The sequence below is a fragment of the Phyllopteryx taeniolatus genome, chromosome 21 (assembly GCF_024500385.1).
Source record: "Phyllopteryx taeniolatus isolate TA_2022b chromosome 21, UOR_Ptae_1.2, whole genome shotgun sequence".
In the NCBI taxonomy this organism is placed as follows: Eukaryota; Metazoa; Chordata; class Actinopteri; order Syngnathiformes; family Syngnathidae; genus Phyllopteryx; species Phyllopteryx taeniolatus.
This window is the reverse complement of record NC_084522.1, coordinates 11,155,507-11,170,395: the sequence shown is the minus strand read 5'-3', so window position 1 is coordinate 11,170,395 and position 14,889 is coordinate 11,155,507. Positions and strand designations below refer to the sequence as shown.

Here is a 14,889-nt window from a genome sequence, read left to right as displayed (position 1 = left end):
CCTGTTTTCCATAGTTTGTTAACATTCCAACATAGGAGATACACAAACGTTGAATAGAGGACAATAATAATAACAATAACACAAGCTTCTATAAACAGTCGTAATACTATCATGCATTTATTCATTGAAATGTATAGTTATCATTTTACTACATACCCATGCTCCGACTATTCTCGCTGTTCACATTCACATCTGTAGTAAATTCTAAACAGTCCTGTATAGTATCTATTATTCATGTCCAGTTTCCCATTTGCATCTGTATAAATAGTATTTATTATTAATGTACAGTATACACTTGCCATCCGCTGCTCGCTGCTCATTCTGCTCAGTATCATAGCCTGATGTTGTAATATGGGCATTTTTTTATTCTGGATTCTTTTTGATTCTTATTCTGCTACACTGCAAAAACTAAAATTAATTAAATATCTCAAATCAAGGCAAAATATGCTTTTTCTTTCTCAACCTATTCCCTTTCACCAGGCAGTTTTTGTGTAAGAGCAATTTCACTTGCTTCAAGCATTTTTTCCCTTAAAAAAGATATAACTTGTTGTTGAGATTTCATTACTAGTTATGAGTAAGTTTAGTTTAAAATAAGAAATACGCTAATTCTATAGGTGCCGGTAGTATAAATTAGATATTGGCCGATATCGGGCCTTTTGAAATCGACCGATTTTTTGGCAGATTTGCTTTAAAACATTAACATATTACAAGACAGAGATTCAAATAAACATAAAAATAGGGAAAATTTGAAATCAGCCATTTTTTTCCAATTCTTCTCTCTGTTGTAAAGTTAAACAAAGACTAAAGGCCAAACTATTGTAAAACAGTTAAATGCTTGTAATTCATATCGTTATTGTTGTGAGCGTGAAGGGACTAAAAAATAAGTCATTTTATACATAATATAATTTTTAAATTGATCGGCCGATTAATCAATTATGGGAATTTTATCTTGCCAAATATCGGAATAGGGATTGGCCTAAAGAAAATCGATATCGGTTGGGCCTTAGTATAAATACACTAGTTTAAAGACATCAGTGTGTGTTTGAGGCTAGCTGTGCTTACTTTTTTTAATCTTGCCAAGTCAAGTTTTCCTGTTCTATAAGGCAGATAATTTTGCTTATATTTAGTGATATATTCCTGATTTCATTATTTTTTTCCCCCTCGTTGTTTTTTTTTTTAAAGCCCAATTTTGCATTGTGCTGTCTGCTTTACTGCTCTAAAATTGCACGTTTCCCCGTTGCAGGGTTCTTGTTCTGTTCTATATTAGTGCATGCACTTGACTGGCATACATAAGAACTTGCAGGCTGCTTCCATGTGCTGTTAACAAGAAGAGACATCTTAACTTCCCCTCAAGTCATTCACACATTCATACCACCCAAAAGTCGTTCAGGTCGCGTGCGCCGACAACCTCAGTCACACTGACGTGAGGACTGTTATAGACAGTCTATCAAGGTGTGAATTGATTTTAGAGTGTCTGGGAAAGGATGTGAGGAGGGTTTGGCACAATGCCTCCAAGTGGTTAAGAGTCAAATTAAACCCCATTTGGTGTTTGTAGTCATGAATATAATCCTTTATGTTTTGGTATCACATTGCCAATTACGCCTCACTATCCTCAGTAAGTCACAAACACGCTCAGGCCCCGTGTCCTGAAAAAACGTTCACACCCATTAAATGTTTAGTATTGCTGTTATTAGTCTTTAACATAATTGATACAGTGTGCATTTTAAAAACATTTCTTCAAATTATATACATAGTATGACAGCCTTTTTATTGTGAATTTGTTCTCGTATTATTTTGTTTCTCCCATTACTTCTGTTTTTAATCCATGGATGGATGGATGACGTTTTATTCGGATTTATACTGTATTCTTGTTAATCTATTTCAGTTCTATTTCTATATTTTTTTCAACTCTGTAGTTTTAAAAGTGTTCTATAAAGTTGGGTTGGATTCATACTAATTATGGCAACTCTACCTCCAAGTCTACTACTGTAGTTTACCTAATTTAAGGGAAATAATTATGTAACTGTATGTTTTTTCTTCATGTTTGGATACATGGGATGTGTAAATGTATTACATGTATGACTGTTTATGAATACTATTAATTACTACTACATTGATTTTTGGAGAAAGGGCTGAGATTAGATCCTTTCCAAATCTCTTTCAAATATATGTGAATTACAATTGATGTTGGTGTTTGCAAAGAATTGATCTTTCTCTCTTTGTGGTTACTTTTAATATTATATCATAAATTTTGTTTTCAGTATACTGCTCCTACAGAGATAAATGAATAAACAATATTAGCCATCGGATTCCTCTGTGAATTCAGGACACTCATTCATGATATGTTGAAGCAAAGAGTGCAAAAATTATGATAGACTTAGCAGTGTGAGTGGCTGGATACCAAAAGTCGATTAAAATTTGTCATTCTACTTCGGTTACTCTTGTGTGATATTGTGTCTTTGAATTTCTAGCCCATTATCTTCAAATGATAATAAGGTTTCCTGCGTCAAAACGTCTGCAACAATTCTGATCTGATCCTGAGGGACGTGACCGGAAATAATTTAGTCCAGTTTTGTGCAGTATGTGAGCTCGATTGCATGCGGTCAGCGGACACTTTGGATGAAAGATAAATCCAACTGTTTTTCCTCCCTTCTAAACAGCAGGACATTGTCACTGAGTGGATTGCATACAGGAAACCCCAAAACATTCCATCAGTGCATTTCAAAAACAAACTGATTTGTATATGGAATTTACAGAACGCGCTGGAAAATGTTTTTGGACTGAATGTTTTAGAACACAGGAACAATTTAAAGAAAATCTTGAATAATTTATTCTTCAAAACTTTACACTTATTTCCGTGACCAAGAAAGCATTCAGAGTTCCAATAAATTGATGGTGGCCGATATCAAATCTGTGTGGTCATTCAAAAAAAGTGCATGCATCTTTGACATTTTTCAATTTTTTTCACTGAAAACTTGGCATGAATGACTTTTCAATGCAAAGTCCAGCATGTTGACCGTGTGCTATTGTACAACCATATCTGTTTTTGTTTATACTTGAACCCTGGTTCAACTGTAGAAGGACTGCAAAGTGTATCCGAGTCAAGAGGTGATACCGGTTCGGGTCGGTTGACTGGATGAACTGACTGGCTCAATTGGCCGGGAGCAGTAGAACGAAACCATCTTTGCTCTTCTTGAAATCAGCGTTTGTTTGGCCCTCCTTGGTTTCCACGGTGACTGTCTTTGGTTTGCCGCGCATGTGCAGCCGGATGGCTGACGGGCACACCTTCACAGATAGCGGTGTTTTTCTTACACTGGAAGACAAAAGGAAAGAAACATGACTTTAAACCGAAATATACCGTTACGCTCGTCAGTCTCCTGATGTCATGAGAATGAAACATTTGTCAGTAGGATGCAAGGCACAGTACAAGAACTTTGAGAAGTACTATAATAAACATACTAGTGTGCTAGTGCATGTCCATGTACTAGTACGTTTTTCATCCTTACTAGTAGGACAATTAATTACGCTAGTTCCACTACTGTATGACATTTCTGCACACTAGTAGAACAACTAATATTATTGTATATGTCAAGATTATTGACTGTTTGACTAATAGTTTTTTCAAAAATTATACAAGAGCTTCCTCTTGCACAGTATAATTAAAATTAAAAGCTTGTACGGTAGGTTGTTTCAATAAAGGCAATTGGAGGAAATGGTCATACTATGTTAATGCCTCTTGAAATAAAATGCGAGATCTTTTGTCGTGTATAATATAATAGTGTGCCCAGTATGTAGATTCGTAAAATGCACAGCCTGGCGTGTTATTTTAGGACCATCCAACATTTCACTGTATTGATCTATCGCCAACATTCTATATTCTACTTATCAAACAGCTGGCCTTGTGCTGGCACTGTCAGCTGAAGATCATCCAGGAAGCCGCCGCTTCCTTTAGGCCCCCCGGGCACAGTCCCACCCCACGTCCCCATCCCACCCACCCCTGTGGCAAACACAAGCTGCCAGAACACATAACACAGTCTCAATAGCATCCCCGCACAAAAGAGTCCTCGACTGTATCCCTCAACATCCCAGTCACGGCCCCCAGGACTCGGAGTGCATCCTTGCTGGTTTTTTTTTTTTTTTTTTTTTTTTTTAGCTCATGTGTAATCACATCTTCCTTTTTCTACCAGTGGGTGCACTCCATTTGAACCCAAGTCCAAAACTCTCTGAAGCAGTTGCCGACCAGCTATTTGGGGACACGTTTGAATGTTGCTAATGTGATTCATAAACAGGATTGGCGCATGCATCCAGGCCAGATTGGCAAGCATAGATGGAAGCGACACTTTTTAAAAAGGTAAACTATAATGAAAAGACTCATGACATAATATTTACTGATGAAATGGTTCTGGCAATGTTTGCACCAGTTAAGCACATCACATTGATGCAAAGTAGCAAAATGGAAAGTGGACTTGTCACTCATATTAGAAAAAAATCTTTGTCCCCCCCCCCCCCCCTCCCTATATGACAATCAAACGAGATCCAATGCAAGAGCTGTATTGAAAAGATTTTACAAAGATAATCGTGCTCAGTTTTTATTGACACTGTGTTTCAAAGATATTTATTAACCATATTATTGTGGTCGGCAGTGACTCAAATGTTCTTTGTGTAGACATGTTTCTAGCATGTACTGAAAAATAAGTGTATTTATTTTAATATAGACTTTTTTTAAATAGGGAAAATAAATCAAATTATTTGGTAAAATAGTCAATATTTACAACACTGACCCATCTTTTGACCTTCTGCAATACATTCATGCAATACAAATAAAATAATAATAATAATAAATTCTATAAAAATAAAAAAATAAAAACAATAAACATACCCAAGACTAATAGTAAATGCACGTAAATGTCTAAATAGTCCTACCATGGATACTGGCATGCTGAGACATGATGACATTTGATCGCATTTGTCAAAGCTATGTCAGGATTCACCCTCAGTCACACAAACAGGTGTTGACTTACTTTCTATGTTCTTCTGTTTGCCCCTCAACAACCTCATGCGCAGCGCAGCGCACCACCTACTGAACCCTCTAAACCAACTGTTTACACACATACACACGCCCGATGACCTCAGCAGGAGTTTCCTTTTAGGATACACTGATGGTCGTCATTGATCCCTTCGGTATGACCGTGGCGACCTCAAGTGTAAGCCAAAACCCGTGTTGGGAAAAGCCCTGCAGCCTTGCCAGAGGCCGGTGCATGAAGGACTGGGGAGGACTCTGTTATCATATGCAACCCTTGACAGAACATAGAGAGCTCACTGTCCATTATTTGAACACGTCCAGGCACCATGTAGGAGTATACGTATGCCTATTTATTATTACTTCATTACTCAGCTTTGCATGTGCGTATTTACATTTAACAATATTTTCTCTTATTTTCATTGTATAAAATAAGGGATTCAGAAATCCTTTTTAGGATTTGTCTAAAGTAGACAGTACGCAGTAATTTGTGCTACAATGTGTGAACTTAGACGTCGAGATTACCAAGCTACTGACATGACAACCAATAACAGCGTAAATAACGCTTCCACTAAAGGTTCCTACGCGTTTATGTAATAAAACCTCCCCCTATTGAGTAGTCATGTGATGCGTAATTCCTTCTTAGAAGTGCGTAAACACAAACGATGAAGTCAGACAGTTGCTTAGTGTTAACGCTGCAGTTGGTCAGTCTGACATACACATTTACACATTTAACTGTAGGTGTTGGGGTCAGTGCTGAAAAAAAAGAAGAAAAAAAAGAATTTTCATGCAACAAAATTCTATCCGTAGAAAAGACTCCTCAGCTCATGTGATGAGCTCTGGGAAGCGGTCCTGACAAAACACTCAATTGACAGCTCATCAAATTTATTTCATTCATAGCTAATGTGCCACAATGTGACTGAATTATAGTTAATGAGTATTTGAGGCAACTTTTTGAAAAACGAGCTGAGGTTTTTCCACTGGCAACTTCCACCAAGTAAAATCAAATGCAGTTAAAATATACCGTAAATATTATTTTCACTTAAACTGGCTCACATTATTGATGTTTGAGTGACTTTAGCTACAGTTTCCTTATGTGTTCCGAAAGGAGTCTTTAAATAATATACATTGAATGCGTAATGCATATTAATGCATTTAATGTTATTTGGTAAACAAAACATGAGTGTTAGGTTAAATGAAGTCTAAATTCTCTGTAGTTGTCTATCTGTGCCCTGTGATTGGCTGGCGAATAGTCCAGAGTGGACTCTGCCTCTCGCCCAAAGACATCAAGGATAGGCTCCAATTTACTCGCGATCGTAATGAGAACAAGCGCTATAGATAACGGCTGGATGGATTATTGTATCATTTACTAAGCACTAATACTAATCCTTTGTTTCTCACATGACATTGAGACGCCTTTTAGAGCTATCGAATCAATGTCTCAGTTTAAAACCTTACTAAACCACATTTGTACCAACAATTTCTTGCCTAATGCATTTTTAAATGTGGCTCTTATATCTTGCCACAATGCATGTATTATGATAGTATTTCACTAATAAGACTAATTGCACAATTAAATAATAATAGACACTTGTTTCATTATCGATCTGATCAATTAACTGTACATTGTTGCTGGTTTACTGGTTGACGCACCGTTTGAAATGTTTTGGAAATTCATTTATTGTCACTGTCCAATGAAAAAAGATAAATCCATCTGCTAATTGAAGAGGAACTCCCACTTCAAGCAGCATCCCAATGCAGTCGCTAATTCCAGAGCTCAGACTTATTCCAGGCAGATCAATTCATACTGTTGTTTATTATATACTCATTCAGATCGTATTCATGTCCTCTTCATTATTATCTTCTGAATCATTGGCGCATTTTGAACTTTGCACGTGGACAAGGCAAGTTATAGAATTATAGTGAAAACAAGCATAAAATAATGCGCACACATTATTCACCCAAATGTCAGGGACACCATAAAAACTGGGATTTTTGTTGTTGTTTGTATATTGTTTATAGTGGTGTAGATGAGCTGCAACGGGTAGCAAGTGACTGCAAGAGACAAACTCTTTGTGTCAGGGTCTGTCAGATTAGGAAGTGCACCAAGTGGTGGTGACATTCACTCAAAACGATCCTTCCGACTGACAACATCACACAAGCACAAGACACGTCGAGAACATTCTGACAGAACGCACCGTGCTGCACGGTGTGACAGATTATAAGGGCGGGTGTCATCTTTGCACCACCTTTTCCTCGACTCCATCACTCATTTTGTCAACTTTTGCATCAGTGTTGCTGCTGCCCTCTTTCCTGCCCAAACTTTGTCTCACTCACTGTCACCTTCTTCAGGTGTAATTGGGTCTCAGGAGGGAATCAAGCAGCAGAAAGTGTGATAGAACTGACAGAGGCAAGCAAAATGTGAGCAAGGTCAGGCCCTGAGGAGTCATAAAGAGACCGAACAAAAAGTGGATACTTGGCTTTGATTCAATTGAAAAATACAAAATGTTTTTTTTCAGTCTGCCTTTCTTTCATTGCCAATTTTTCTCTGAGCAGTTAGAAGCCCGCTTTGCAACAGACGCCTGAAATGTCTTCTCCTAAATCCCCATTCTTAAATCACTTTAACCACTACTGAACCATCGCCAGGGCAACGGCAGCATTTAAAATCCACATCAGAATAGGGCACGTGGGCTAAATCATTCGAGTTACCTGACTATCTATCCTGCAGGGTAAATGTCGTCATTGCATAAATCATCAGCAATCTCACCGATTTTAATAAGCAACACTGCTGTCAGAAACAGTTGGGCTATTTCAGCCGGCTGCACCCAGCCACTTGATTCTTGTCAGGGGCCATTCTGGGGGGGGGGGGGGGGGGGGGGGAATGAGTCATACTTTGACAACAGTGGAGCAAACTGTGATCACTGACGAATATTTTCATCATTTTGCACATGTCCTGAATCATTAACAGTAGAGTATCATCAAGTGTGATGTGTTCCTTGTGGTCAAGTCCTCAAATTAAAGACGATGTCTGTGAGTCAGCTTTAGAGGACAAAAAAATGGAACGTGGGGCAGCACAGAGAAGAGTGGTTAGCACGTTTGCCTCACAATTCTGAGGTTTGGGGTTTGAATCTCGGCGTTGGCATTTGTGTGTGGAGTTTGCATGTTCTCACTGTGCAGGGGCGAGTTTGTTCCGTGCACTCCAGTTTCCTTCCACATGCACGTGGTAGATGTTTAAAAAAAAATGTTTTTTTAAAGATCAATATCACCGCATTGTAGCGGAAGTTCTGTCAACAGCATCAATTGCAGGTTTAGTATCATTATCACTAGTATATTTCAAGTTTATGGAAACATCATTCTAACCCGACGGACAGTATAGCCCCTTTGCCTGATTAGAAAGATTGACATTCAACGATGGACATTCAGGCTATTTGCAGGCCAAGTAAACTTTTGATCCACATTCCGTGCTCATGTGCTCACTTTCTGTGTGGGAATGTTGCCAGTTGGGTCAGCCTTTACTTGGTCAACACGTCATCATTGTGCCAGTTTGTTTGTTTGTCCTGCTTCAGTCTGAGGTCAATTTAGAGTTGGTGCATCACTTGCTGCTCAACAGGACAAAGGGGTCTTTTGAAATAGAAATAGTTTTGAGGTTAGTAGCCAAAAAGGCTTCAAGATACTCGGACAAAAGGGAGTCTTGTAATGTAATGGAGTCCGAATACTGACAACATATTATTGATCCGTTATATTATTTTATATTATGTGAATCCCTAGTTATAATTTTTTGTCAACTTTGTAGTGTCGACTAAGTATTTTGTTTTTTGACATTGGAGTGGGGAAATATTTGTCTTTAAAATAGCCTTGTCGTTGTAGACATGAGTTGTGTATGTGTGGACTATTTGATAATAATAATAATAATAATAATAATGGATTAATGGATGCAGCGCACGTGCAAATTGTATGATTTACTTATTTGTTCAACAGCAAAGGGCCAGCCTCGCAAGATGTTTTATTGTGTGCTGCAGCCTTTACACAGATGCTGGAACCACATGACCCAGCAGGTCAATGGGAACTGAGTAAGAAATAGGTCAGTGTCTACACACCATTTACTTCCACCTGAGTTACTAGCCGTTGCTATAGTTACTCACCATACGATCAAAACCGCATTCCCACTGATCCTAATCCAACAAATCAAAAGTTAGCAGAAGCTAGAAGTGGGATTCAGGGGCGATCTAACCGATGAGAGGGCAGAACACCAGCAGCCACTCGAGTTGGGCCAGACAGACAAACACATTGAGGACAGCCACTGAGGGAGAAAAAACAGAGGAAGGGGGACAGAGGAAGCTATTTCAAGACTAGAGTAACGCCACTCACGGCCTAAAGAGTTCATTTGAAATGGCCACATTTCGCTCACGTCCGCTTTAAGTGACTGCACATGAGCTGCAGGTCGGCCAACGAAATCAGACATCAACAAGTCTGCCAGCGAATAAGCAGGCAGCATGTGGCCGCTTCTCTGCGGCCATTTAAACCACATTACAAGACAGCTGACATATGCTTGAGAGGTAGGATTCTGTTTCTAACTGCAACAGCAAAGGGAGGGGTGACCCAGAAGATGGTGATGAATTTAAAACCATCTAAGCTCTTTCCATATTCATAAATGATAATTTAGAATATGAGAGACATAGCTTGGGGAAAGAAAGCGTACAACATACTAAACTACAGACAAGCTGCAAATCGGAATGCTGGAAAAGTTGATGGCATGACTAAAATCCCCAAGTCAAACAACGAACCCTAGCTTGTCTACTAAGGCTGGGACAGATCATACCCTAAATCCCGCCTTGAGCCCACTCATGCACCCCCAGCTGTCCCAGCAGATGGTCCACAAGTTCGACCCACTACACTCCCCAACCACCACCACAATACACACGTATACACACGTATACACACATTATACATACCAACACACAGATGTCCATTGGTCATGCTCTCAAAGGAAAAAGTACATTTAAAGGTACAATCAGTGGTACCCACAAATGTATTGCTTTGTTATATTTAAGATGGTCATATACCTGTTCCTTTTTGGCTTGGATGCAAATCAATAACAGAAGAAACAGCCTTTATTTGTCTCCCAAGGGGACAAGGGTGGAGTGTTCCGAAGCATCCGTGGTATTTGGTGGGTACCTTTGTGGCAACCAGTTCAGCCTCCACTTTGCATATCACGTGAGGGTCTGTTGTTTTTGTTTCACCCCCACCACCACATTCAAACGATCGATGATGGCAAGGCATCAAGGCGTTCAAACCATTTGCTGGTCCTGTACAGCGGTTGTTAGTGTATTTTAAGAATATTTTTAACATGTCCTGATTTAAAATTTTAGCTTCTCTCTTACTTGTTTCACTAAGTAATTTAACCGTGCAGTATTTTGCTTCCGACTTTCGTGTCCAATTCCGTCTGAGTTGTCTTCAGAAATAAATGCTGAGCCCGCACTTCGCTTTTCAGCCGTAGTAAGGTCGGTAGATAAATTACCCGAGAAATAAAATCCTAGGTCCCATAAATGATACACAATGGTCCTTGGAAGATATCTAGTTCTCGGAGAAAAGCAGTCAAAATGCACCTTTTTTGTTAAATTTAGTATAGATTGTATCTTTGAGAGAACCGCTATTTCAGATAGTGTGGTGACATTCTAGGCTACGGTGATAAGAGAAATGAGGTGACAGGAAGAGAAAGCCAGAGACAGACAGAAAGAGGTGATAGGATGCATGCTGTTGGGGTACATACAGGAAAGATTGACAGACGATGGGAGGAGGACTGCGTTTCATCGAGGGAACAAGAGTGAGAGATGTGACATGACGCACTTTGAAGTCACATTTTAGCATGTGCTTAAAATGATGCTTTCGGTGACCCAGTTTTAAGCAACCCCGCAACTCAGCTGCCACACAGAAATTCTGTCCACGGCATCAACTTTTGTCTTCTTCATATCAGAGCAAGAGGACCAGCACTTAAATCATTCAATGCCAGCCTTCCCAGTTAACATGGATATTTGACTTCTAAAGCCGTCAATGGCAGTGAACGTGTTAAAAATGTACGGAATCCTCCTGTGACCAGTCCCCCAACATCCCTAATAGAATGACATGTACGTGACTCGCATATTCCAATATCCCATTTCCTGACAGAGGAAAGCGTAAGAGTGTATCATTCTCTATGCCGTCAACCCCTCCAGCCTCTGTGGGCTCACACGCTTCCACAACTCACCCCGACTTTGTTTCGTAAGTTTCTTTTTGCTAAGCAGCCTCATCAAGGGTCACAACCTCTTCCATTCACCACAGATGGTGTCACAAAGGCAAGCCAGGAAGGGGGGTTGAAACCTTCTCCCAATAGGTGCCTCTGCAACACCGAGAAGAGCAATGCAGCTGTCGCAATGCTCCCCAGTGAACAAAAAACACAATAATCTAAAACTAATAAAACTGCCTGGCTTCACAACTGCCCTCCAGACAAAAAAAAAGTATATATATATATTTTTAATTTTTTCTTATTTATTTATTTATTTTTTAAAAGTCAAATAACCTGGACATGAGGGAGTCACCTCGTTTATTTGGTGACGATAACAATGTGCAAGCGGTTCTCTCACCAGCACTGGAGGCCAAGCAATCAAATGTATTTTCTAGTGTTAACAGTCTGCAAGGTGTGAAAACATGCAGGGTGTATCTTCCAGTAATCACATCTATAAACAGCATTCACGTTTAGAGTGATGGATGTGATAAATGTCAACGTGACTGATTCATGCGGCAGCAGTAATTCACAGCAGGTGCGCAAACATGACACCATGACAGTGATGAATGGTAAGAATATGATTTCCATATTTCCATCCATCCATTGTCTGAGCCGCTTCTCCTCACTAGGGTCGCGGGCGTGCTGGAGCCTATCCCAGCTATCATCGGGCAGGAGGCGGGCTACACCCTGAACTGGTTGCCAGCCAATCGCAGGGCACATACAAACAAACAACCATCCGCACTCACATTCACACCTACGGGCAATTTAGAGTCTCCAATTAATGCATGATTTTGGGATGTGGGAGGAAACCGGAGTGCCCGGGGAAAATCCACGCAGGCACAGGGAGAACATGCAAACTCCACACAGGCGGGGCCGGGGATTGAACCCGGGTCCTCAGAACTGTGAGGCTGACGCTCTAACCAGTTGTCCACCGTGCCGCCGATTTGAAATTAAGACTTTGTCTTTTTTGGGACCTTTGAACAGGAAGGGGGGGGATAGGTGGGGGGGTGTCATCCAGAAACTATATGAGTGAGAGGCTCAAAATGTTCATCTCTGATGAGGTTGGCCGACATATAGGAAGGCTGATGACACTGAAGTTTCGTGCAACTTTGAAAAAGGTTGGTCAAACTCAGAATTACACAACTTTGGAGGTTGTCAGGTACTGTATTTTTAGATAATAGTCTAACATACACTTGGGAATGCTTCTGATGTGTAAGTCACTGCATGCTGCACAATCCGGTTTATGCGGAACGGCACGTGACCAAACCCAGAAAACAGGTTAGCTGACTTCCTGTGCGATAACGAGCATAACTAGGGGCTGATGACATTATGGTTGGAACCCGAATTTGCAAAAAAATTGTTTTCTTTATGGCTGGTGTCTTTGGACAAAAGTTAGGTACTTGTTTGTGTGTATATATATATATATATATATATATATATATGTAAACACAAACTATGCTTTAACGTCAGATATGGTCATCTATGCTGGTTCTTGAAGATATCTTATGTAAAAATGAAAATTAATTTGGAGACCTTTAATATTTCTATAGTTGCTTTGTCCTGGTTTCCTGTCATAGGACTCCGCCAATCCCCTGAACCGAAAGGAAATGCTTCGACCTCCTTTGCAGAGTGCAGGAATTGGTTGCGCGTAATTTCTATTATGCATGGGACTAAGTAATTTAATACTTCTTTAGCTCATCCTTCCACCATTTCCTTCCCCACTTATCTTGTTCAGGGTCGCAGGGAGATGGAGCCTATAACCAGCTGACTTCAGGCAAAAGGCAGACTTAAGCCTGGACTACTTTCCAGTCATTAGGTGACCCTAATGAGAACAATCCATATAGAAAATGGATGGCCGGATGGATAGTATTATTCTTACTTAAGGTTGTGTGCTTTGGCGAACTGACGCTGTGAAGGTTGAAAGATTTCCAGTAGAACACCAACCATCTTTTCACCTACTAACTTCTTTTAACGCCCCAACCACCTTCCTCATGCATCATATATGTATGGTGGTTATTGCTTATACTGATTTATGACTCTAGGCAGTGATGAAGTTGTCTTATTGCATAAATGCCAGTTCAAATTACCTCAGATCAATGAGCTGTCTAATGTCGGAAGTAATCCATTTATGGCTCCTCATTCTAAAGTATCACTGACCGTGTGAAGTGGTCCACCAACGTTCCCACCAGCTCACCGACACGGTCCTGTTCGGGACATAGTTCCCCACATTGCAAGCACAGTAGAATGTCATCCTGCAAGGATATGTGCAGTATCACCATCTGGTCAACTCCACTGGTCACGCTCAGTCCTGTTAGCTGTGAAGATAAACATATAGTTGTGGGTTGAGTGGATTTCATTGCCTGCTGCAACTAATATGTTATGAAGCCTTGTGAACTTTTCATGAACCATTTCTACATTTCTTTTATTTTCCTATAATGGGGTCAACTGTGACAAGATTGATATTTCTGCCCCGTCAAACGTTTAAATAATTTACTTCTTCTTGTTAACTGCCGGCTACTGCTTTTCCCAGCATTTTAATTGCTCACGTGCACTATACGCTCATAAGCAAGAATGTTGTGCATTGACAGGCATTAAAAGAATGTAAATCTATTGGTTGAAAAATGTCAAGGATTGTTATAATCTTGTTATATGGTGTAGCATATCCCCTGGATGAGAACATGTGATGGATAAAATCAACAAATTATTAAACTCATGTACTGTATCAAGGGTGAGAAAAATGTTGCCCGTGGTGTGAAGTGGGCGCCATTGAGACTAAATTACAAATTTTAAATTAATCTGTCCAGTGAACCCAGGTTCATTGCGGGGATACATTCCACACTCCGCAACAGGTGAAAATCAGCGCTATAGAGACCATATACAAAGTCAAATTTTATATCCTTTTATCCCTCGCACACGCGTAAGCATATTAAAACCTGTTAAAAACATAGCTTTCACACATTGTGAAGATATTTGACAAAAAAATTAAAATTTAAGTATAAAACGTATTAAAAAAAAAATGCTGTAGGTCTACATATTGTACTATGTGTGTGTGTTAGAGCTGTGTCTTTAAGAGTCGGGGCATGTTGGGGTGGCATGTGATTTGAAATAAAAATAATTGTTGCTAAATATAGTGACAGTGGCAAAGCTAAATAGCCACTCACTTCATGCCCTAGGTTCGCCCTCGTCGTCATGGTAACAAAAGCCGAAGTCAGCATTTGCAGAAGACAGAACTGCCCCGGAAAATGCCGTGATTTGAACCAGAGTGTGACAAGTGGAAGTTAAAGGTGCCGTTGTGAGCTAGCTCACAAAAAGCTGTCATTATCAACAGCATGCACATTTTCTGCATGTCCAGCATGTAGTGGTTTTGGTGAGCAAGATAGAGAGAGCAAGATAAAGGGCTGAAAACATGCCAGAGGTTAAACAGCATCATTAGGCAGCAGCAACAATGGAGCGGCTAAAGATAGCTGCCATTAAGCACCGCTGCTCATACGGAGGGTTCGGAGTCTTATCCAGGTCAGACACAGAGTAAGAGTATAAACAACATGAAGAAATGTAGACCGCTGCTCTGTCATCTGCACTCATTGCATCTGACAGAAATCTAAAAGGC

General features: G+C 40.0%; 1 protein-coding gene across 1 annotated transcript in view; it reads right to left on the bottom strand.

The window, feature by feature from the left end:
* Positions 1 to 2,806: 2,806 nt before the first annotated feature.
* myo1g (myosin IG) overlaps positions 2,807 to 14,889 on the bottom strand; it is a 30,261-nt gene continuing 18,178 nt past the window's right edge. Inside the window, exons 21-22 of the mRNA XM_061760434.1 lie at positions 13,440 to 13,597; positions 2,807 to 3,313 (exon numbers count right to left, since the gene is read on the bottom strand). Coding sequence (XP_061616418.1) covers positions 3,151 to 3,313; positions 13,440 to 13,597 — 321 coding nt within the window. The 3' untranslated portion in view covers positions 2,807 to 3,150. The remainder of the gene's footprint in view (positions 3,314 to 13,439; positions 13,598 to 14,889) is intronic.